Genomic DNA, 21,236 nt, shown 5'->3' with positions numbered 1-21,236 from the left:
AGCCACCCAGGGCCTCTATGGCAGTAATTCTTAAGCTTGGTTGTGCTTAAGGACAACCATGGAGTGTGTTGAACTTCAGATCCCCGGGTCCCACCACAGAGGTTACGGTGTGGGCGTTCTGGGAATACTGAGGAATATACTGGGAATATTTTAACAGCCATCCCAGGGGACTACAGGCTAAATGTTTCCCCCAGAACACTTTAAAGATGACAGTGGGAGGAACAGCAAACAGAATCCCCACCCCAGAGACAGCCCGGTGCACCCTGGGAGAGCCCCTGGCTTGTTAAGTGGTGGTTACTTGGACCAGAGGGATCTGGGCTCCCGTCCCAGCTCTGCCACTCACTTGCTGTGTGACTTCAGAATGCTCCCCCTAAGCCTCTCCCCCACCCCATTTCTATAAAAGGCACATGTAGGTCTGAGCAGCTACTGGTGTGGTCACCAAGACGGGAAGCCAATGGGCAGGTGGAGGGGAAAAAAAGGGGGGGCAGCATAGAATGTGCAAGAGCAGTAGCTCTGGTTTATTTGTTTGCAGCTCAACTTGGGGGGACTATTTTTTTAAAAAGATATTTGTTTTGTGCTCTTCTGATTACCAGCAGCGCCGAGATGCATCGTAAAGAAACCGGAGCCCCCTGTGAGCCCACACCCTTCTAGGAAAACAAGAAAAAACCCCTATTAACAGTTTGAGAGTGCCTTTTTCTGTACAAGTAGAAAGAAAACAAAAACGAGCACGGGCCAAGCGTCCTATTCTGCCACTTTGCTTTTCTCCCCCACCGTTGGCCATATATCTTGTTTTTGCTTTTGTTTTTCATGTCGAAACATACAGATCTTCATCTGCCTTCTTCATGGGGCGGAGGAATGAGTTTTGAGACCACCTATGAGCTGATGATATTGATGGGAACTAGCTTGGGGGGCAGGGCAGGTGGATTCCACGCCGAAAGGGCCCCTTGGTGTCTGTGACAACACCCCACAGCCGCTCCTTGGTGCCACACACAGGGTTTCATGGGAGAGTGAAGCGTGTAGACATCTTCAGTCACAACAGTTGTGGCATCGGATGGGAATGCCAGCAGGACAATGGATATTCCTTAATGCAGTGCGTTTCACAGCTCAAGAGAAGGGATTTGTCCAAGGTCACGCGGTGTGTCTGGACTTGAACCCCATGCCTTACTTCTTTTGTTTTCTTTTCCTTCCCTGTCTTGACTTTGACCACTGCCCCCATAGAGGGAGTCTCCGTTTCCCGAGCGACCCTGCTGCGTAAGGTCATTTCTAAGCCTCTTGGTCATAAAAGTCCACTTCCCGGGTTCTCGCCTCATTTGCTTTGGCAAAGCCTTGAACCTGGAAGGCTGCACTTTGGGACAATAATAACACAGAAGCCTTGACCCATTTGGCATCTGTAGTTGGTCACTGATGGGGGTAAAAGTCAGCACAAGTTGGATTTCATTAAGATATAAACATTTTTATTTTTGCCCCTGAACGTGACTACAACTCACGCTATTTCTGGACCACAGCCTTCAGAGTATGAGCACCTGACTTGAGACGTTCTTCCTTTCTTAAACCATGCCCCTAACACGTGACCGTGTGATTTCCAGCTTTGATATCATTAAAGCGGAGCAAATGGAAAAGTAGTTGGAATGCATAAGCCAAATTTTTTAATTTCCTTTTTTAAAAATAAGTTTGGCACCTGAAACTGTTTGACGAGACACATGCATTTTAAAAATTAGAATTTTAAGAGTTTGGGGGCACCTGGGTGGCTCATGTCGGTTAAGTGTCTGACTCTTGATATCTGTTCCGGTCGTGATCTTGTGGTCTTGAGATTGAGCCCTGTGTTGGGGTCTGTGCTGAGTGAGGATCCCTGCTTGGGATTCTCTCTCTCCCTCTCTCTCGGCCCCTCTTCCACTTGCACTCTGTCTCCATTCTCTCAAGAAAAAATAAACACTAAAAAAACAAATTTTAAGAGTTTTTTTAATTTTTTTTTTTTTTTTTTTTGAGACAGAGGAGGAAGAGGAGGAGGAGGGAGGGAGAGAGAGAGAGAGGGAGACAGGATCTGAAGCGGGTTCTGTGCTGATAGCAGAGATCCGGATGCGGAGCTCGAACTCATGAACCGTGAGAGCATGACCAGAGCTGAAGTTGAAAGCTTAACCGACTGAGCCACCCAGGTGCCCCACAGATTTTAAGAGTTTTCAGAAACAACTCGTATTATTTCTTCCAACGCGTTCCATTTAGTTTTCGTGGAAACTCCTGGCCTGGTCGTGTTTTATAGGTATATACAAGAGCTAATTGAATCGGTAATTACAGAAGAAATGTAACAGGCATAAATGGGTGGGGAACACACACAACCAGCACTGGGTGTGCATGGCTGTCCCCTGGTGGAGGCAGGTAGATCACGGGGAGCCACAGAGAGGTTTCCTAGCTGAGGGCGTTCTTGTGCGGTGAGCACCTGCGTGTCTTGCCAAGGGGAGCCCATTGATCCGTCCAGCAAAATGGCTTGCTGAAGGAAGCGTAAGGAGAGCTTCTGCTAGAATAACTTTTTTTTTTTTAATTTCTATTTTTCTTAAGAGAGAGAGCAAGCAGGGGGAGGGACAGAGGGAGAGAGAGAATATGAAGCAGGCTCCCCACTCAGCGTGGAGCCCCGTGTGGGGCTCAATCCCACCACTCTGGGATCATGACCTGAGCTGAAATCAAGGGTTGGACGCCCAGCCGACTGAGCCACCCAGGATAACTTCCTTTAATTGAACATTTACTACGTGCCAGCACTGCGCTACCTTGATGTGGATTATCTCATTTACTTGTCAAGACAATTCTCTAAGTCATGCCCCACCCCTTAAAGCTGAGGAAACCGAGAATCAGACAGGCATCCTGCGTGGGGCAGTCACACAGCTAGTGAGCATTGGGCCAAGAATTCTAACACATCGGGACCAATAACATTCTGACCATCACACCCCGAACCGCCTCATTACACGGAGATGCCCTTTTGCCACAAGAGCCCGTGATTTGTCCGGGCTGGTCCTGTGGAGGGTTCCCCTGGGGGAGAAGAGTTGACGTCCCCTCACCACGAGTGACTCTGCTGTAACCCTCCCATTCCAGGTTGCTGAACTGACTGCGGAGCTGGCTGATGAGCACTTCAGGGGGGACGTGGCCTGCCAGGTGCTAGAGAGTGAGCGGGCAGAGCGGCTGCGGGCCTTCCGGGAGGTCCAGGAGCTGAAGGTGGGTGGCCCAGGGGTGGTGGCGGGTGTGGCTGAGCAGGGTGGCTGGGAGCCTTTGGGTCTACCCGCCTCCTTGTCTGCTCACATGTGGGAGCCAGAAGCCTATAAGCAAGAGGCAGTGGCTTACTGACTCTCATGTTCAAGGTCCTGGAGGACATTTGTGTCTTCCTAAGCCTTGACCTTGGAGGTGCCTTGGATGAGGACTATGTAAAGGGTAGACAGTCCTTGGTTACCAAGCCACCGTGGGGGGTGGGGGATGGCCAGGCCCAGGCTGCACTGGGCTCCAGCTTGACACCCTGGGGCCTTTCTTCCAGAGCAAGTATGAGCAAGTCCAGAAGAATTTGGGAGAAGTGCAGAAGAATTTGGGAGAAGCGCAGCAGAAAATTCAGTTGGGTGACTTGGAAAGGAGCCACACAGGAGGAGGTAAGCAAACCGGGACTCTCGGGATTAGACAGGGGTGAAAAACATGCCGTCCTTTTGTTCCATTCATTCGTTCATTCATGCAGTCGTTCGCCCTGAGCACTTAGTATGCCCCAGAGGCTGCATCAGGGGCTGTCATTTTGTCAGAGCAAACGGCCACAGCCCTGCCCTCCTGGAGCTTCCGGTCTGGTGCAGACATTAAACAGAGAAGCCAACAATATCCCAGATAGTCCTTTATCAAGGTGACAGGTACAGGTCAGTAATAACGCAAAGAACGACCCAAACAACAGTGACTCTATGGCAAGGCCCCTTTACAATTACATGAATAGTTTTGATATAGACGACATGGATTTTAGGTTAAGGCATTTCGGTGGTTACACGCAGCATCTGTGAAATGGCATTTCTGGATTTGAATCTGGACTTGAATCTCTTTGAGGTGGGTGGCTTTTGGGCAGAGAAATGTGTGCTTTGGCTCCCTCGTCTTTCAGATGGATGGATTGATAGGAAAGGCGGTTGATGGAAAGCGGTTAACGCCACGTGCATGGTGACTTTATTTACTGCTAATGCTGTAGTGGGGTCATCATCCATCCATGTTCGTAGGCTGTGGCACAGAAACTACTACCCTCCCCATTTTGAAAAATGTTTATTTATTTTTGAGAGAGAGAGAGAGAGAGAGAGAGAGAGAGAGAGCAGGGGAGGGGCAGAGACAGAAAGAGAGAGAATCTCAAGCAGGCTCCTCACTGTTAACGCAAAGCCCAACGCGGGGCTCGAACTCAGGAACCGCGAGATCATGACCTGGGCTGAAATCAAGACTGAGCCACCCACGTGCCCCATACCATCCCCATTTGAGAGTGGTGCCAGGCGCTCAGCAGTTACTGGATGAAGAGAAGGCGAGGCCCCTGAATTGCCCAGCGGTTAGGTGTGCTCAGCAGAGCCGGGGTTTTCTGGTGGAGCCGGGCTTCTGGAGTTGCCTGGGGGCTCACATCTCATGGTTCAACGGGCATGGTGACACCTCCGTCAACTCCTCTCCCCAGCCTAAATGAGTCAGGGGACAAGGATGCCCGGTGTGTCCGTCAGCTTTTATAAAACGTTGACATTCTTTCTTCCATGCCCCCAGAGGATGTCTGCCCTAGAAACGTCAGGGACGCTCAGAGGAACGGAGGTCAGGAGGCGGTGAAGAGGCAAAGTGCGTTTGCTTTTCACTCCCCTCTTGCTTCCTGTCTTCCTGCCCCCCACCCCCACCCCCAGGGCAGGCATCTACAGAGGAGTTTCGGGGTTCTCTGGCACACGACACTCAGTACAAGCAGGGAGAGAGGAAATGGGTTTTTACAGAGCCAGGAGGTAGGACAGCAAAGTTTCCCCCAGAAGAGCATGGCCCCAGTTCCATCCCGACTGGGACTGAGACCCCCCCCCCCACGCTAGTCCCCAGTTCGTTTTTCTCTGGGAGGATCTGGGCACTGGATGGGAGGGGGAGGTGTGCTTTGCTCGCGAGCACATTCGTCACGATGCAATAGAGGCTCTCAGCCCCGGAGGCTCATTCCAGGAAGCCAATCCACAAATATTTTGTTTTCCATTAGGAAAGCAATACATGCTCATTACAGGAAAAAATGTTAAATATAGGAAAGTCAAAAGGAGCAATAAAACACTTTAATCACACCCGAGCGATGCCACCACAGTTCCTCAATGGATGGAGCCGGAGTATCAATTGTGAAAAACGTACCTGTTTTCCCACCATTGCATGGTGGGGTATCTGAAGAGGCCCTTTTATGGTGTCTCTGACTCTTGATGTCGGCTCAGGTCGTGATCGCATGGTCCGTGGGCTCGAAGTCCCACCGGGGACCCTACACTGACTGCGAGGGGCCTGCTTGGGATTCTCTCTCCCTCTTTCTCTGCCCTTCTTCTCCTGCTCGTGTGCTCTCTCGCTCTCAAAATAAATAAATAAACATTAAAAAATTATTTTAAAGAAAAGAATGCACCCCCCCCACCCGCCCCCAGGGAGGGGCGTTGGCAGGAGAAAGCAGCGTTGAAGAATGGAGAATGGTTTTCTCCTCTGCTCATGTTGACAACTCCTACCAGCTGCTCTGTAGCACATCTTAGCGCAGAACACATGCACAGGTGCGGAAATGCTTTCTGCTTTCTCCTCCTTTTGCAGCTATCTGCTGTTTCAGTTTTTTTTTAATCCTGGTCGGGAGACAGGATACTTTTTCCACCATGATATTATTTACCTTAGTGGAAACTCGAACAAGCTCTAACTCCTTACAACTATATCATCCTGGTTGGGTTACTTATGTGGGAGTCCCTATTGGGGTCACCTCTTCTAAGACCTGAGTCCTACCATCTATACAAGAGTCCTTCCTTCCTTCCTTCCTTCCTTCCTTCCTTCCTTCCTTCCATCTGTCCATCCCAGTACTGACCTATCCATCCACCCTAATATCCATCACCTATCCAGTGAAAGTTATGAGGCATTTATGATATGCTAGGCATTGTAGTAAGTCCTGTGGACACAATGATGAACAAAAACATTTGCTGCTTTAATAAGTTTGAATTCTCTTCTGGAGTTCCCTAAGCTTGCCTTACGAGAGCTCTGATCATTCTAGATTGCAGCTGTCTTTTTGTATGTTGTCTCCCCCACTAGATTTCTGCTGGAAGATACAGTGGTTTCTTATTTGTTTCATTATCCTTTGTGCCTGGTATGAAGTAGTGTTGCTCTGTGGGCATTTCAGTGCATGGTAAATTGAATAATGTATGATGGATGGATGATGGAGAGGTGGATGGATGGATGGATGGATGGATGAATGGATGAAGAGATGGATGGATGGATGGATGGATGGATGGATGGATGAAGAGATGGATGGGTGGACAGGTGGATGGATGGAGAGATGGATGGATGGATGGATGGATGGATGGATGGATGGTGAGAGGAATGGGTGGATGGATGGATGGAAGAAGGTATGGATGGATGGAGAGATGGATGGGTGGACAGATGGAAAGATGAATGAAGTGGTCTCTATCTTCAGCTGTCCACATATGGAATGTCTCCCACAGCTCCATTACCTTAAGGGGCATTACTCTATTACTCAGAAAATCCAAAGACATCCTAACCTGGTCTAGCCCATTCTATTCATGCAAACAGTTTTCATCACGTCAGCAAGTCATTTTTTTTTAAACTAAATCAAGGGATTGTTCTCTCATAGAGGCAACTTGGGACCAATGCCTCTGTTGCTATGTATTCAGTAGACTCCTTAATTATTATTCAATGTTTATTTATTAAATAATTTAACCAAAAGTCACTGCGTATGTACTATCCCACCCAAGGTGGTTGGCCAGTAAGGTGATTCCAGTTGGTGAACTTGTATCATCACATATGGGGAAATATTCTGTGTGGGTAGGGGACACTCCTAGAGGGTGTTGACATGACTAAAACATCTCTCCGGTCCTCGAAGGTCATGGGATTTCCTTGGAAGAAGGAAAGTATATGTATGCTTGTAGATGAATTGAACGGTATGACTTTAGACAACCAGAAGTGGTCAGGACAGGCTTCCTGGAAGAAGTGATTTGGTTTTTTTTTTAAAACCTTGGACTTAAAGCAGAATTTCTTAACCTAAAGTCCAAGATCAAGCCTCAGGAACTCTATACTGTGAAATTATGATCAAAGAGCTAAGAGAGTGTGAGAGAACCACCCTGATTCACCTAGCCTCCCATCCTGGCCTCCCTGACTTTGTCAAATAGCGGATGAATGGATGATGCGGTTCGACTGTGCTCAGATGGAGAACAACTTCCTGCGGAAGCGTCTACAGCAATTTGAAGAGAGGCTGGACTCCGAGTTGACATCCAGGAAAGAGCTGGAGCAGAAGGTAAGAGGTCGTAGCTAGTCTGGGTCCCAAGAATGTCAGATTGGGCAGGTTCCTACCTCCACCGTTCAAGGTATTGGCCGAACCCAGGGAGGGAGAAAGAGAGCACCCCCATTTCATGTTTTGGCACCTCCACTGTTGTTACAAATGCGAGTCGCTGCGGGAGGTGGGAAATACTTTGTCTACGTGTGCGTGTTCTGCATGGGGAAAGAATACTCTGGATTAAAGAACCTCAGATCTTGGGCCTCAGATCTTCTCTTCTATAAAATGATTTTAATAAGCCCTTAGAATAGTCAAATCTTATCCATTCCCTTTGCCTCAATCTGCCACCTCCATCTCTCATCTAGACCAGAGCAACAGCCTCCTGCCTGGTCTCCTTGCCTCCAGCCTCTCCCCTCAACCACCTGCCACCCTGCGGCCAAGAGATCTTTCAGAGTCTCTTTCAGACTGTTCTGTCTTTGCAAATTACGCTGACTCTCAGGGCGGATCGTTTTCTTGAGTGTTTTGTCAGTTTTGATTGTGAGCTCATCTTCAACATGCCCCTCTACTCCTGCCACGGGAACCCCAGGTGGTCCGCATGGTGGAATGTTCCTTTTGCTTCCTGTCTTACGGTGAATTGTGCGTGTGTGTGTGTGTGTGTGTGTGTGTGTTTCATTATTTTGTATTGTCAGTTGATCTTACTTTGAAATTTTTAGAAACTTTTTACTGCTTTTCATGGCAGTTCTGTTTACAGGGTTGTGAGTGTCTCTCTCGAGATGGGACACTTTTGCCTTGTCTTCTACAGCAGCCCCTGAGACTATGTGACATTCTCTCTGTTTCAGACTGTTGCAACTTGTGCCAGGTGCCACTTGGAGCTTTAAACCCCCCTGAGGCACAGACCCGGGGTTTGGATTTCTTAGGGGAATACTTTCTCCCCCGCCCAGAGCCAGAGTGCACCAGGTTTTGTGACCACCTTCCAGGCCAGTGGGTGGATCATTTCCTGTCCCCTTGCCCCAAGGCCCAGGTCTTTGAGGGTCCTGAATGAATGCAGGGATATTCATTCCAACTTTTCATCTTCTGTGCCCCCGAGGCTTTGTCTCTCGTCCCTGTCTGGCCATTCAAACACAGCCATTATCTTCAGTGTTATTTCTGGATCTTTCTGCAGCTCGTCTTCTCCTCCACCCTGTCTGCCAGAGTATCAGCGTCCGCGATTACTGCTTTCGTTTTGTGTCCTTTGCATTTTGGGTATCCCCAAATTTCCCTTTCTTTCTTGAATGTGCAGCTGCATGCTAAAAATATAATGTATTTGTCCCTCGTGCTCTCTAGGTGAATGGAGGGATAGTTTGACCACTTTGCTGTGTTGCGTTGTCTCCAACTACCCCTATTTGTACATTCTGACCAGTCTACCCTTCAACTAGCGGTGTGCTGGCAACCGGCCCTCTGAAAATAAACACCCCGAAGGGTAGCGTTTGCCAATTTCCAATGTCCATGGCATAAATATTCCCACAGGGGACAGTTTCCACCTACCATTGTGATATCACTGGCTGTGGAACTGGGAGGAGAATCCACTCTCCTAAGTGGGTATAGCAGCCCTAGCACACCGGGTCCAACCACACTCACGTGTTTAAAGCCCATAGCCAAATAGAGCGGAAGGTACTCTCCCATGATTCCCCTTTACAGCCTCCTGCATGGTCAACATCCCCCACCAGAGTGGTCCACTTGATACAATGCATGAACCTGCATTAACACACCATCATCACTCAAAGTCCATAGTTTATGTTGGGTTCCCTCCTGCCGTTGTACGTTCTGTGGGTTTAGACAAATGTATAATGGCATGTATCCACCATCGTAGCTTTATAGAGTATTTTCACTACCATAAAAATCCTCTCCGCTTTATCAGTACACCCCTCTACCAATTCATCCCTCCATACTTTTGCCTTTTCCAGAATGTCCTATAGTTGGAATCCTACAGCATGTAGACTTTTTAGACTGGCTCCTTTCACTTAGTAATGTGCATTTAAGTTACCTCCACATCCTTCCGTAGCTTGATGGCTCATTTTTAAAAAAAATTTTTTTTGAGAGAGAGAGTGAGAGCAGGGGAGAAGGGCAGAGAGAGAGAGAGAGAGAGAGAATCCCAAGCAGGTTCCATGCTCAGTGCAGAGCCCCATGCGGGGCTCGGTCCCAGGACCACGAGATCGTGAGCTGAGCCTAAATCGAGTTGGATGCTCAACCAACGGAGCCACCTAGGCACCCCGATAGCTCATTTCTTTCTACCGCTAAGATCTTTGTCCCATTTTTAAAATTGAGTTGTTTTCTTGTTGGATTTAAGTGTTCTTTGTATAATTTTGATAACAATTTTCTATCTGACAGGCTTTTTTGCAAATATTTTCTCCCAGTCTGTGGCTTGTCTTTTCATTTTCTTGATTGTGTCTTTTGCAGCATGGAATTTTTTAAAAATTTTAATGAAGTCCAGCTTATAAACTTTCTTTCATGGGTCATGGCTTTTGTGCATTTCTAAAAAGTCACTGCCAGGGGCGCCTGGGTGGCTCAGTCGGTTAAGCACCCAACTTCGACTCAGGTCATGATCTCGAACTCCGTGAGTTCAAGCCCTGTGTCAGGCTCTGTGCTGACAGCTCAGAGCCTGGAGATTGCTTCAGATTCATTCTCTCTCTCTCTCTCTCTCTCTCTCTCTCTCTGCCCTTCCACTGCTCATGCTCTGTGTCTGTCACTCAAAAATAAACATTAAAAATGTTTTTTAAGTCATTGCCAAACCTAAGGTCATAAAGGTTTTCTTCTACATTATCTTCTGGGAACTTCAAGGTTTTGCATTTTACATTTAGGTCTATGATCCATTTTGAGTTAATTTTTGTGAAGGGTGTGAGATCTGTGTTAAGATTCTCTTTTTTTTGCATGTGGATGACCAGGTTGTCCCAGTATCGTTTGTTGAAAAGACTGCTTGGCTCATTGTATCAGCTTCGCCCCTTTGTGAAAGACCACTTGTCTAGATTTCTCTGAGTCTATTTCTGGGCTGTCTATCCTGTTCCATTGCACTGCCTTGTTCTTCCTCACCTCTGGGCCTTTGCACATGCTGTTTCCTTTTCCTAGAATACTCTCTCTCTCCTACCTGGATACTTTCAACTATCTTTAAGATCTGAGCTTACATGTCCTTCCCACCAGAAAGTCTCCCCTGATACAGATTGTTTGGGTGCCTCTGAATTGGGTCCCCAAGTATAAACCTCATCATGGTGTATTGTAATTATCTGCTTACTTCTTGGTCCCTCCCCACCTTTAGTCGTAAGCGCCTTGAAAATGGAGGCCATATTTGCCTGTCTTGCCATTATCTATATCTATATTTACATCTATATCTATATCTATATCTATATCTACTCTATATCTATCTCCTCAGTGTGAGAGAAAAGCGTTGTGTAATCACCTGCAGAGGTGGGCCAGGGTGAGATCACATGGGATTTGATAAATAATGGCAGTGAAACTCAGGATCCTCCATGGTGTTGATGGTTTTAGTGGTCACTTCCCAGAAGGGCATTATGTCTACTCCCCAAGAACATCCTGAGCTGTGGCTAAACCCAACTGCAGGAAAATAGCACAGTTCTTTAATAACAAATTGTAAAGGCGGGTCAGGTTCCCCAAGGAATGGGGGGGGGGGGGGGCGCCCAATTCATGCTGCATTAAAAAGTAATAAAGCTGCAACCTTTCCTGAGCAGCAGAATATAAGAAAACATCCCATTTGCCATCAAATACTGAATTTAGAATTACAGGCTTCATTAACTCAGAGTTTTGCTTATTTAAAGAAATTCTTTAATGAGGCCATTTCTTCAAAGCGAGTGTGCTGAGTTGTCCTCTCTCCCAGATTCAAACGAGGACATTGGGGGGGGGGTTCCTCGAGAAAGATGCAAGAGGCTTTGCTTTTCTGTTTGTTCACGGTCATGTGTATCCCCGTGTAATTCATCCCGTCGGAAGGGCCATTTACTGCTCTAACCTTCAGAGCCCATCTGTCAGATCTCCTGGCCAGATCTTCTACGGCCGCCATTTTGGCTGCTCCATGGCTAATCCCCACATGGGCTCTGGGATGATGCCGGCTGCTGGGGTTATTAGGTATACAGCCCTCAGTCTTCCTTTGGAGGCAGGGCTTGTAAAGACTCTATGGGGCACCTTGGCAGGAAGATTATTGAGTAAAATTGAAAACAACCTTGAGAGACTGATGGAATCACCCCCGCCCCCTTCTCACCTCTTGAGCAGACGGGGTCAGAGAAGTAGCTTCCTCCCTGGGAAACAGGCAGAAAGTGGTCAAGACAGGGTCTCTCCGACCCCAGTACCTGTTCTCTTTCCCACTGTGCTCACCTCAGAAATGGCAGCTGCTTGAAATAAGAAGTAGACAAGGGAAGGGAAACAAAAATACTATAAAAACAGGGAGGGGGACAAAACAGAAGAGGCTCATGCATATGGAGAACAAACTGAGGGTTGCTGGAGGGGTTGTGGGAGGGGGGATGGGCTAAACGGGCAAGGGGCACTAAGGAATCTACTCCTGAAATCATTGTGGCACTAGATGCTAACTAATTTGGATGTAAATTTTAAACAATAAAAAATGAAATTAAACATAAATAAATAAAAACGCTGTTGTGATTAAAGAAAAGAAGAAGAAGAGGAAAGCCCGTCGAGTGCGGGCGGAGAGGGGTAGCTCATTCTGCGACTCACTCCCACAGCTCGGGGAGCTGCAGAGCGCTTATGAAGGGGCCAAGAAAATGGCTCACCAGCTAAAGAGGAAGTGCCACCATCTGACCTGCGACCTGGAGGACACCCGCCTCCAGCTGGAGGACCAGCAAAGCCGGAGTCACGAGCTCGAGAAGAAGCAGAAAAAGTGAGTTGGGTCTCACGCCGTCGCTGGGCTCCAGGGTGGGCTGCGTCAATGCTGGGGCCTCCTGGGGGTCTCCGGATTCTCCTCCTCAGCCCCCTCACTCCTGTCGGGGCTCCTCATCCACAAGGTGGAACCCCTCACCCCTCGTTCTGCCCCCACTTTCCTCCCCACCCCTCACACTTACTCCTGGAGGCTTCTCCCAAGCATGCAGCAAAAAGCCATTCTTTTCTGTTCCCCAGTCTCGCTCTACAACCAATCGACCGTGTGACCTTGGGGAGCTTTCTTGGCCTCTCTGGGCCTCAGCACCCCCCTTTGTCAAGTGAAGAGATGGCCGTGGAGGGCGAGGACACCCGAGCACGGTGGGCAGGAGAGCAAGGGCTGATGTCAGACCACCCCAGTTCAAGTCCGAGCTGTGCCTCTCTCTAGTTGTATGACCTTGGAGAAGTCATCCAACCCCCTCAGCCTCAGTTCCTTACCCTTAGGTGGGGGATGGGAATGCCCCATTGTAGCGAGGACTAAGTGATGGGGTTGGTAGGCTCGACAGACTGAATCCCGGCTCCTAGCCCCGTTGCGGAAAATGGGGCCAGAGAATGGGGGGGGGCCCCAAATCGACTCACTTCCCTTTTCAGTCGGCACTTAGGCTCTCAGATCACATGAGCACTTCTGGCGTAGGCGGGGCCCTGTGCATGAACGAGATGCCAGCCTTGAAGCTGCACCCTGCACTCTGGTTCCCACGCTTGCTTTCCCGTCGGGATGTGGTCATAGCTCAGCAAATGGTAGAGCCTAGACTGGCACCCATGAGTTTGCACATGCGAAACCTCAGTGCCTGTGCTCATCTAATCCCTGGACACCCTGGCTGTGCCTGACTTCTGCAGCTTTGCTGGTGAGGGTGATGGTGTGCAGGGAGGGGTCCTGTCTGGAGTCAGACCACCTCTAATGATAGACGAGACACAGTCTCTTTCAGACAGTCTGGACTAAAAATACTGGAAAATGTGACTAGGATGTGGTTTTGCTCAAGGCACTTCTTTTCCAAGAGGTGGCAAGCTGAATTATATTTTCATGGGAGGGGCACGGATTTTGAACTTGGGTCTGCATAATTAAATATTCTTCCTGTATGGGGCGCCTGGGTGGCTCAGCTGGTTGAGCATCCGACTTCGGCTTGGGTCATGATCTCCCGGTCTGGGAGTTCGAGCCCCACGTCGGGCTCTGTGCTGACAGCTGGGAGCCTGCTTCTGATTCTGTGTCTCCCTCTCTCTCTGCCCCTCCCCCGCTCACGCTCGCTCTCCTTCAAAAAATAAATAAACATTAAAAAAATTGTTTTAAATATTCTTTCTCTCACTCTGAGCTTTTCTTTTTTCTTTTTTTTAAGTTCATTTATTTCGAGAGAGAGAGAGCACGAGCAGGGGAGGACAGAGAGAGGGAGAGAGAATCCCAAGCAGGCTCCGCACTCTCAGTGCTGACCCAGGCACGGGGCTAAGACCCACAAACTACAAGATCCTGACCTGAGCCGAAACTGAGAGTCAGATGCTTAACTGACTGAGCCACCCAGGTGCCCTATCACGTTGATCTTTACTGAGCTGACTTCTTCATGTGAAAACAAAAAGTCTTTGGGGGGTCGTTAGCATGCCCCCCTCAAATGAGAGAGGTTATTTAATCTTTTATTGATAATCTGACTCTGTTTCCTTTTCCACCTGCCTGGGTATTCTGGCTGAACCTTGTCCTTGCAGTGGGGAAAATGGCTTTGTCTTTCCTTGGCCAGTTCCTGTGTGACCTTGTCAAATGATACCACCTCTCTGGGCCAGAGAGACCGATGTTTCAGAGGAGTCCTTGACTTAAGCAGGCCACCTGTTGCTGAATAATAGCTCCGACAGACCCTATCTGCAAACTGAGAGGTGGGGACTCTAACATCCCCTGAGTTTCTGCCAGCTGTGACAGCGTTGGCTTTCATCTGTGGTTTCTGTTCCTGTTCTGAGAGGCTCTAGGTAGGGTTTCCGCTCTCTGAGGGGTCTGGGGGCTCTCTGTGGAGGTTATGCAGCCAGAAAATTCCATCTCTCTGGTCGTTCCCGACCCCCTTGGTCAGAATCTTTCATTCCAGGCTCTCAAGAACCTCCCCATGGCGCCCTCCTGGGAAAGATCCCATTTCTTCCTTCCAAGACTTACCTGTCCTGTGATGCTTCCCTACCCCTCTACCATCCCCTGGAAGAAGTTAATTCATGTTTTGACGCTCGTTGCAAATGGCAGCCATTTTTCTTCTAGGTGGTCCAGCAATATAGCGGGGAGGCTAGAGGCCTAAGTAGGAATCTGGGCAAAATAACCATAGGGAGGGAAAGATCTAGAAGTCAGCAATGCTTCTTCATAATCTCTCCAACTTTAATCAAATCGTAGAGGTAGCCGCCTCCTTAGTTTGCTGAGCCCTGGATGGACTGATGTCTCCATGCAGGGGGGTTCCCTGTCCCCAACGTGGTTTCCAAGTTCAGAGTGGCCCAAAGTGGCTCCATCTGGGCTTGGCTAATCGTTGCCACGGTTACCCCATGGGTCACAGAGCTCGGTTCCGAGGGCCGATGGAGCTCCGAGCCTGTCTCCTTGGGGTGGGGCCTGTGCTGGGCTCACCAACTCCCACACATACTGGAAGTTAGACCCCAGGCCTGCTTCTAGTGGGGTGAGGCATGTGTGTGAATCCCTCTGGCCTCAGGCAGGTGGTCGTTCAGTGTGTTCCAGAAGCTGGAGTCCATAGGAGCCATTCTTTGGCATCGGGTGGCCTGTTAAGTCAAGGTCTCCTCTGAAACATCGGTCACTGTCTGGCCCCCACTGCCTTATCCCACCTGCCCCAGTTAGATGGGGGACTAGCTGCGACAGTAGAGAAGCTGGGCTCAAGCCCACCTCGGCCACTTTGGAATTTAGGGACGAATCGCTCTGCCTCTCTGAACTTCAGTTTCCTCTTCTATAAAATGGATGTCATTACATGTTTCTTGCTGAATTGTTATAAAGACCACATGGACCTCAGCCCAGAGCCCGGCACCTTGGGACTCCTGGGTCATTATCACCATCACAACGTTTCCATTCACAGGGGCAGCCAGGGGGCGCCTCTTGAATGATGTCACCAATGGCCAGTCAGAAAACTCCTGGGCTCTTCCAACAGGAGGGCCCCCTCCTGTGACCCATGATCGGCTTTCTCAGGAGTCTGAGGCTTTGAATGACCATCTAGCTTTAAGATACATTGGATAATCTTGTAACAAGGGGGACTTTCTTCTCACTAAGACCCCAACCCCATGCCCAGTGGCACTTTCTGTGTGGGCCAAGGGCAGGTGACCAAGATCACATCTTATTGAGGCTTGCCAAAGCCTCCTGTACTGATCTCCTCATCTGTGATAGGGATATAGGACCAAGGTAACTGCATGGAATGATATCGAATCCAGGAAGTTCTTCTCACCCAGTGGTGAGGGGCAGGGAGCCCCCAAATGAGGCATTTCCTAATTCCCTGGCCAGCCCCCAAGAGGACAGGCTAGTCTTCGTGGTTTTTTTTTTTCTGAGATGACAAATGAGGACCCCACCGAATGTATTAATGTCCAACCTTTTATCAGTAATTACAGTGCTCTAACGCAACGTATGCGTGCCCAAACCAGATGATATAGAGGGGGCGAAATGTGAAATATCTCTTGTTTGTGCAGATATATGCATTCACTCCTTCACGGGTCAATGAGTGCGAGACCCCCCCCCCCAACCTAGGTCTTGTAGATTTAACAATTTCCTGGCATATATGGGCAAACCAGATAGGTGCGATTTTTCTATCGCTTTGTAAGGTTTTTTTTAATTCTTTTCCCGTATCTGTATATACTTTTATTCTATTATTTTTACTTATGCATGTTGTGTTTTATGTAAGTCTCCGCTACCTTTGCCGAAACTCCACGTGAACCCTAAAAGTTGCTCTCTGGCGTTGCAAATTTCAACCGCACGTCCGCAACCTTACGCAAAAGCACGGAGCAAAACCTCCCGTCGTCTGGGGCCCCCTCTCTCTGCCTCACGGTTCTCAGCAAGCTAACCACCTCTCTCCAGCCCTCCTCGTCCTCCGCCCCAGTGCCATGACATCTGCTCTGCTTGAACAGGTTTGACATGCAGCTGGCCCAGGCCCTGGGTGAGTCTGTGTTTGAGAAGGGTCTTCGAGAGAAAGTGACCCAGGAGAACACCAGTGTCCGATGGGAACTGGGCCAGCTTCAGCAGCGGTTGAAGGTAAGGGATGGGGTGGAGTTGGGGGGGGGGCACAGGGAGCCATCTTGGCTCTTAGTTGCTGGCTTCCGGGAACCTCCCCTGCCCCCGCCATTCCCTGCCATGCACCTGCAGTAAATAGTGACGGGGAGAGAACTCTGGGGGGGGGGGGGGTATGCTGGTCTGCCCGCCAGCTGGGGTCATGGATCCCAGGGTGCCCTAACACAACAAAAAGTAGTTGAGATATTGATAATGAGATCTCCCTAGCACTCTCAAGGTGCCCACCTGGCAGGCGGGAGAGGCTGGGCAAAAAGGAGGTTGTTGTCACCCCACCCAGGGGCACGATGCAGGCTTCCAGCACAGAGGGGTTTTATTAAAGTACAACACAGGCACCTTACTCATTTGTTCCTCACCCTTCTGTGGCTCCCTGCTACCCCTAAAAGCGCTCTCAGCCTGAAATTCAGCTCCCTCTCGATCTAGCCCAAAGTTCTTTGGCCTCGGAGCTGACTCTCTAACTTGAACGAGTCATTTCTGGACACCTTGCCTCTCTGCCCCAATGTCTGCATCCCAGCCTCGGCAGATACCCAGCTTACAAATGGACAAACACTCCCTTTATGTGCTTTGAGGCCCAACTCTGGGGGGGTGGTGGTAACTGCTCCCCCAAAAGGCCTCCACCCGTGCTGTGTGAGCTGTCCCAGGGAGCAGCTCTTGGTATCCCACGGCGGGGTGGGGGGGTGGGGGGGCTTCTGGGGCTGCCAGGCCAAGGTAGGGATGTCAGGCGGTTCCCTGGTGGATGGGGCATGTGGTCACATGACTCTATATCTCTGCCCCCTTGGTCTCCAGCAAAAAGAGCAGGAAACCTCGCAGCTGAAGCAGGAGGTGGAGACGTTGCAGGCCCATAAGCGGGAGCTCTTGGGGTTGTCCTCTCTGGGGGAAAACTGTGTCGCTGGCTTGAAGGAGAGGCTCTGGAATCTGGAATCCAGCGCCCTGGAGCATGAGAAAATCCAGAGTCAGCAAGAAAACACCATCAAGCAGCTGGAGCAGGTAGGAAAGCCCTGTCCCAGGCCGATGCCCTGTCCCACGCTGGCTCCTGTGCGGTAGGGGGTTGTTGGAAGGCAACACCAACGCCTCACCTCACTCAGCTGCTCCTCATTCTCCGATGGCTCCCGATTACCCCTGAGACTCTCTCAAACTCCAGGTTCGGCATTCGGGTTGTCCATGATGTAGCCCACTCCTCCCATCCTGCAAAGCGTCAAGGTCACCTCAGAGGAGCTTGCCCTGATCACCTTCTTGAAAGCAGCCCCACCCCCACCCCACGTCCACTCCCCATGCCCTTAGCTGCTAAAAAAAAAATTCCTCCATGCTGCTCTCCCCCATTAGAATGTTTCAGGAAGGCAGGGTGCTTTGTTGATGCTACTGATCAGGCTTCCCCAGAGCCTAGAATGAGCCCAGGTACTTAGCTGGTCTTCAAGAAATAGCTGTTGGCCTGGTATCTGAGGCTTACTGAGTGCCGTCTGCATACCAGACTCAGCCCTTGGCTCCTATCTCAGGAATCTCCCCCAGAACCTTAGATGGTCAGATGTCGGTATATCCCCACTTCACAGATGTGGAAGCTGAGGCTCAGAGACAGAGAGAGAGGGTGCCAGGGAACTGGGGCCTGTGCCCTATGACTCCGTCGCACCCAGAACACCTGTTACGTGCACAGCCTCGAGGAAGATTGGAGCACTAGCTCTTTGGGAACCACAAAACAACTAAGGGGAAGTAGGCAGAAATATCAAATACTCTATCTAGTTCCAGCACCCTTTGTGAGGTATCAGATGAGGATTTTATTTGTTGGCTTGTCTGTTGATATGCCCACCCCACTCCACAAAGGAATTGATTCAAGCAGCATATAGAATGTCTGCATAATAAAACAGAAACATTATATACATTTTTCATGTTTATTTATTTTTGAGAGAGAGAGAGAGAGACAGAGCATGAGCAGGGGGAAGGGAGAGAGAGAGGGGGAGACACAGAATCCGAATCAGGCTCCAGGCTCTGAGCTGTCAGCACAGAGCCTGGCGCGGGGCTGGAACCCATGAACCCCAAGATCATGGCCTGAGCCGAAGTCGGATGCTCAACCGACTGAGCCACCCTGGCACCCCTAAAACAGAAGCATTATAAATAAAGCAATCCAAGCCAGAGAAACACACACTAAAGCAGACACTAAGGAGCTTGGGGGACAGCGAATGCATAAACAGAACCACAAAGCATACAATCTTACAGCCTTCATGGTTCCTGCTCGAAAATTCCTGGTGGCCAGAGGGAAAAAGGAAAGGTGAGCTGCCTGCTCTTTATTACCCCAAGGTAGAAACAAACCAGCTTTTCAAGGGGGAAGCAAAGCTGTTTCCTGATGCTTCTCTGGGAAGCGATGTCTCCTGGGGTATTTCTCAGGCTGCCGTGATTTCAAAGTGGTTATAAGTCGGGGACCCCCTTTTCAAGAAAGTGTGACTAGGTATCATGAATATATACTTTTTTGAAACGTTTATTTACTTATTTTTGAGGCAGGGGGTGGGGGGGGGAGAGAGCGAGGGAGGGGCAGAGAGAGAGGGAGAGAGAGAGAGAATCCCAAGCAGGCTCCATGCTGTCAGCACAGAACCCGATGCGGGGCTTGAACTCACGAACTATGAGATCATGACCCAAGCTGAAATCAAGAGTTGGACACTTAGCCGCTGAGCTGCCCAGGCGCCCCAGGTATAGCATGAATATGTAAAGCAGATGAACCCTGAGCAGCTCTGGGTAAGTGAGGAACAGGAGTGGTGGTTCGGGGGGCAGGGAGGAGAGGGAGCACCGGGGCGCCTACCTTTGCTTCTCACTTACCCTCACTCCCTTGGCGTGGAGCCCAGGCTTGTGGTGGGCATGGAGGGACAGAGTCCGAAGCAGTTCAGGCAGCAGAGTCCCTTCACTCACTCAGCCGGCAGGAATTTATCAAGCGCCTACTTTGCATCATGCGATGTAGCTGTAAACAAGACAGATGTGGTCTCTGCCTTCTGGAAGTTTGGAGTCGTGCTGTGTGTTAAGAGAAAGTTTAACTTGCCCATCTGGTCTTGGGAGCGGGGGTGGGGTGGGGGAGGAACAATCAGGGAAGACTTCCTGGAGGAAGCGGCATTTACCGGAGGAAGTGACATTTATGGAAGGGTGAGTGCAAGTTGGCACGGAGAGAGTTCCGGGCAGGAGGAACAGCCAGTACAAAAGCCTAGAGGCAGGAAAGGCCTGTGGCTGAAGTATGGTCGTATCCACATGGGGTCCCAAGGCAGCTCAGTCGATATGACCTTAGGCAAGCCCCCTGTTTTCTCTAGACTTCAGTCTCCTCATCTGTACCCCGAAACGGGAGGCTTTTCAACCCCCTGGCTTTCCCCAGCTCCAGCGAGGAACCCATGGAGGTTCACGAAGGAGGTGGGATGTCTGTGTAGATTGTTAAGGGATATGGAAGATCGCGCAGCTCCCATAGCCACCCAGCGTCAGGAATAAAGTGGGCACTTTGGAAAATTGTGTCGGTTCTTTAAGATGTCACCGGCACCCCTCGGCGCTCAGCAGCGGAAATGTGCTCCTGTGACCGCAGGGACCCGAAAGTTAGTGCAACTTTCCTAATTCGCCACCCTCAACCTACACAGGAGGCAAGGCTGACTCAACACTTCCATCCGTCTTTAGCTTCGCCCAGAACCCTACGCGGCGTTGTGCCCTCGCAGACATCCGGGAGATATTTATGGATTACAATATAGCACTTTCCCCGGGGAATTTTATGTTCACTCATATAGGCTTGACATAAATGGTATTGCAGATGTCAGGAGTGTCCAAGAGGCTAGGGGAAAAAAAAGAAAAGGAAATATTATATTTACTTGCTTAAGCTCCTCTTTTTTGGATTATCTCCCCATAACCTGTCATTTTAAAAGGAGGCGAGGAAGGAGGTTGACATTTAATGTGAGCTTACTTTATGCCAGGAGCTGTAATAAGGGCTCTGTGGTACACTATCCTTTTGCCTCACCACCACAGTAGAGAAAGCTGGAAAGTATAGATTCTTGGAGCCTGGACCCTGGAGATTCTGATGCAGTAGGTCAAGGGGGAAGCCCTAAAAATGCAAATTTTTTTTACAAATGGCATTGTTCAATTCTAACACACCACAGAATTTGAGAAGCAGGGGCTTGGGTCAATCCCTCATGGATCAAAGATCAAAAAAGGAAAATCTCGAACTGCAACAGGAACCCGTGACGGCTGCTTCCAATTCTAGAACCTTCTAGACAGCACCATACAGCTTAGACATCATGCACCGCAGCTCTTTGTCGGCTGTGAGCAAGTTTTGGAGGCTCTTATTGAAAAGACTCACCGGGGCGCCTGGGTGGCGCAGTCGGTTAAGCGTCCAACTTCAGCCAGGTCACGATCTCGCGGTCCGTGGGTTCGAGCCCCGCGTCAGGCTCTGAGCCTGTTTCCGATTCTGTGTCTCCCTCTCTCTCTGCCCCTCCCCCGTTCGTGCTCTGTCTCTCTCTGTCCCACAAATAAATAAACACGTTGAAAAGACTCACCTCCTTCACGGGACACAACTGTTCGTTACGTCTTCCAGGAGGGAGGGGGGCAGTCCTCTCTGGTTTCAAAAGAGAAAGTCAGATTCGTGCACCAGGCAATGTGCTAGGTGCTTTACGTGGGCCATCTCACTGAATTCTCATAATGCATTTT

At 49.7% G+C, this 21,236-nt stretch overlaps 1 protein-coding gene and 1 long non-coding RNA gene across 4 annotated transcripts in view; one reads left to right on the top strand and one right to left on the bottom strand.

Moving 5' to 3' along the window:
- The window catches only part of MYO18B (myosin XVIIIB), a 256,340-nt gene that overhangs the window by 123,522 nt on the left and 111,582 nt on the right, over nt 1–21,236 (top strand). For all 3 annotated transcript variants that reach the window (XM_040463958.1, XM_040463959.1, XM_040463960.1), the window contains 6 exons: nt 3,082–3,201; nt 3,515–3,623; nt 7,350–7,474; nt 12,172–12,326; nt 16,427–16,550; nt 17,370–17,570. In XM_040463958.1, the coding sequence (XP_040319892.1) occupies nt 3,082–3,201; nt 3,515–3,623; nt 7,350–7,474; nt 12,172–12,326; nt 16,427–16,550; nt 17,370–17,570 (834 nt within the window). The remainder of the gene's footprint in view (nt 1–3,081; nt 3,202–3,514; nt 3,624–7,349; nt 7,475–12,171; nt 12,327–16,426; nt 16,551–17,369; nt 17,571–21,236) is intronic.
- Nucleotides 11,250–12,321, bottom strand: LOC121022641 (uncharacterized). The gene is made up of 4 exons (XR_005787032.1): nt 12,220–12,321; nt 11,810–11,823; nt 11,697–11,733; nt 11,250–11,620 (listed from the first exon to the last, which is right to left on the bottom strand). It is a non-coding gene; the product is annotated as an uncharacterized LOC121022641 (long non-coding RNA).

Source organism: Herpailurus yagouaroundi, unplaced genomic scaffold (genome assembly GCF_014898765.1).
Source record: "Herpailurus yagouaroundi ecotype Mexico unplaced genomic scaffold, PumYag 428, whole genome shotgun sequence".
Taxonomy (NCBI): Eukaryota; Metazoa; Chordata; class Mammalia; order Carnivora; family Felidae; genus Herpailurus; species Herpailurus yagouaroundi.
The sequence above is the reverse complement of the archived record's forward strand: the minus strand, read 5'-3'. Positions and strand labels throughout refer to the sequence as shown.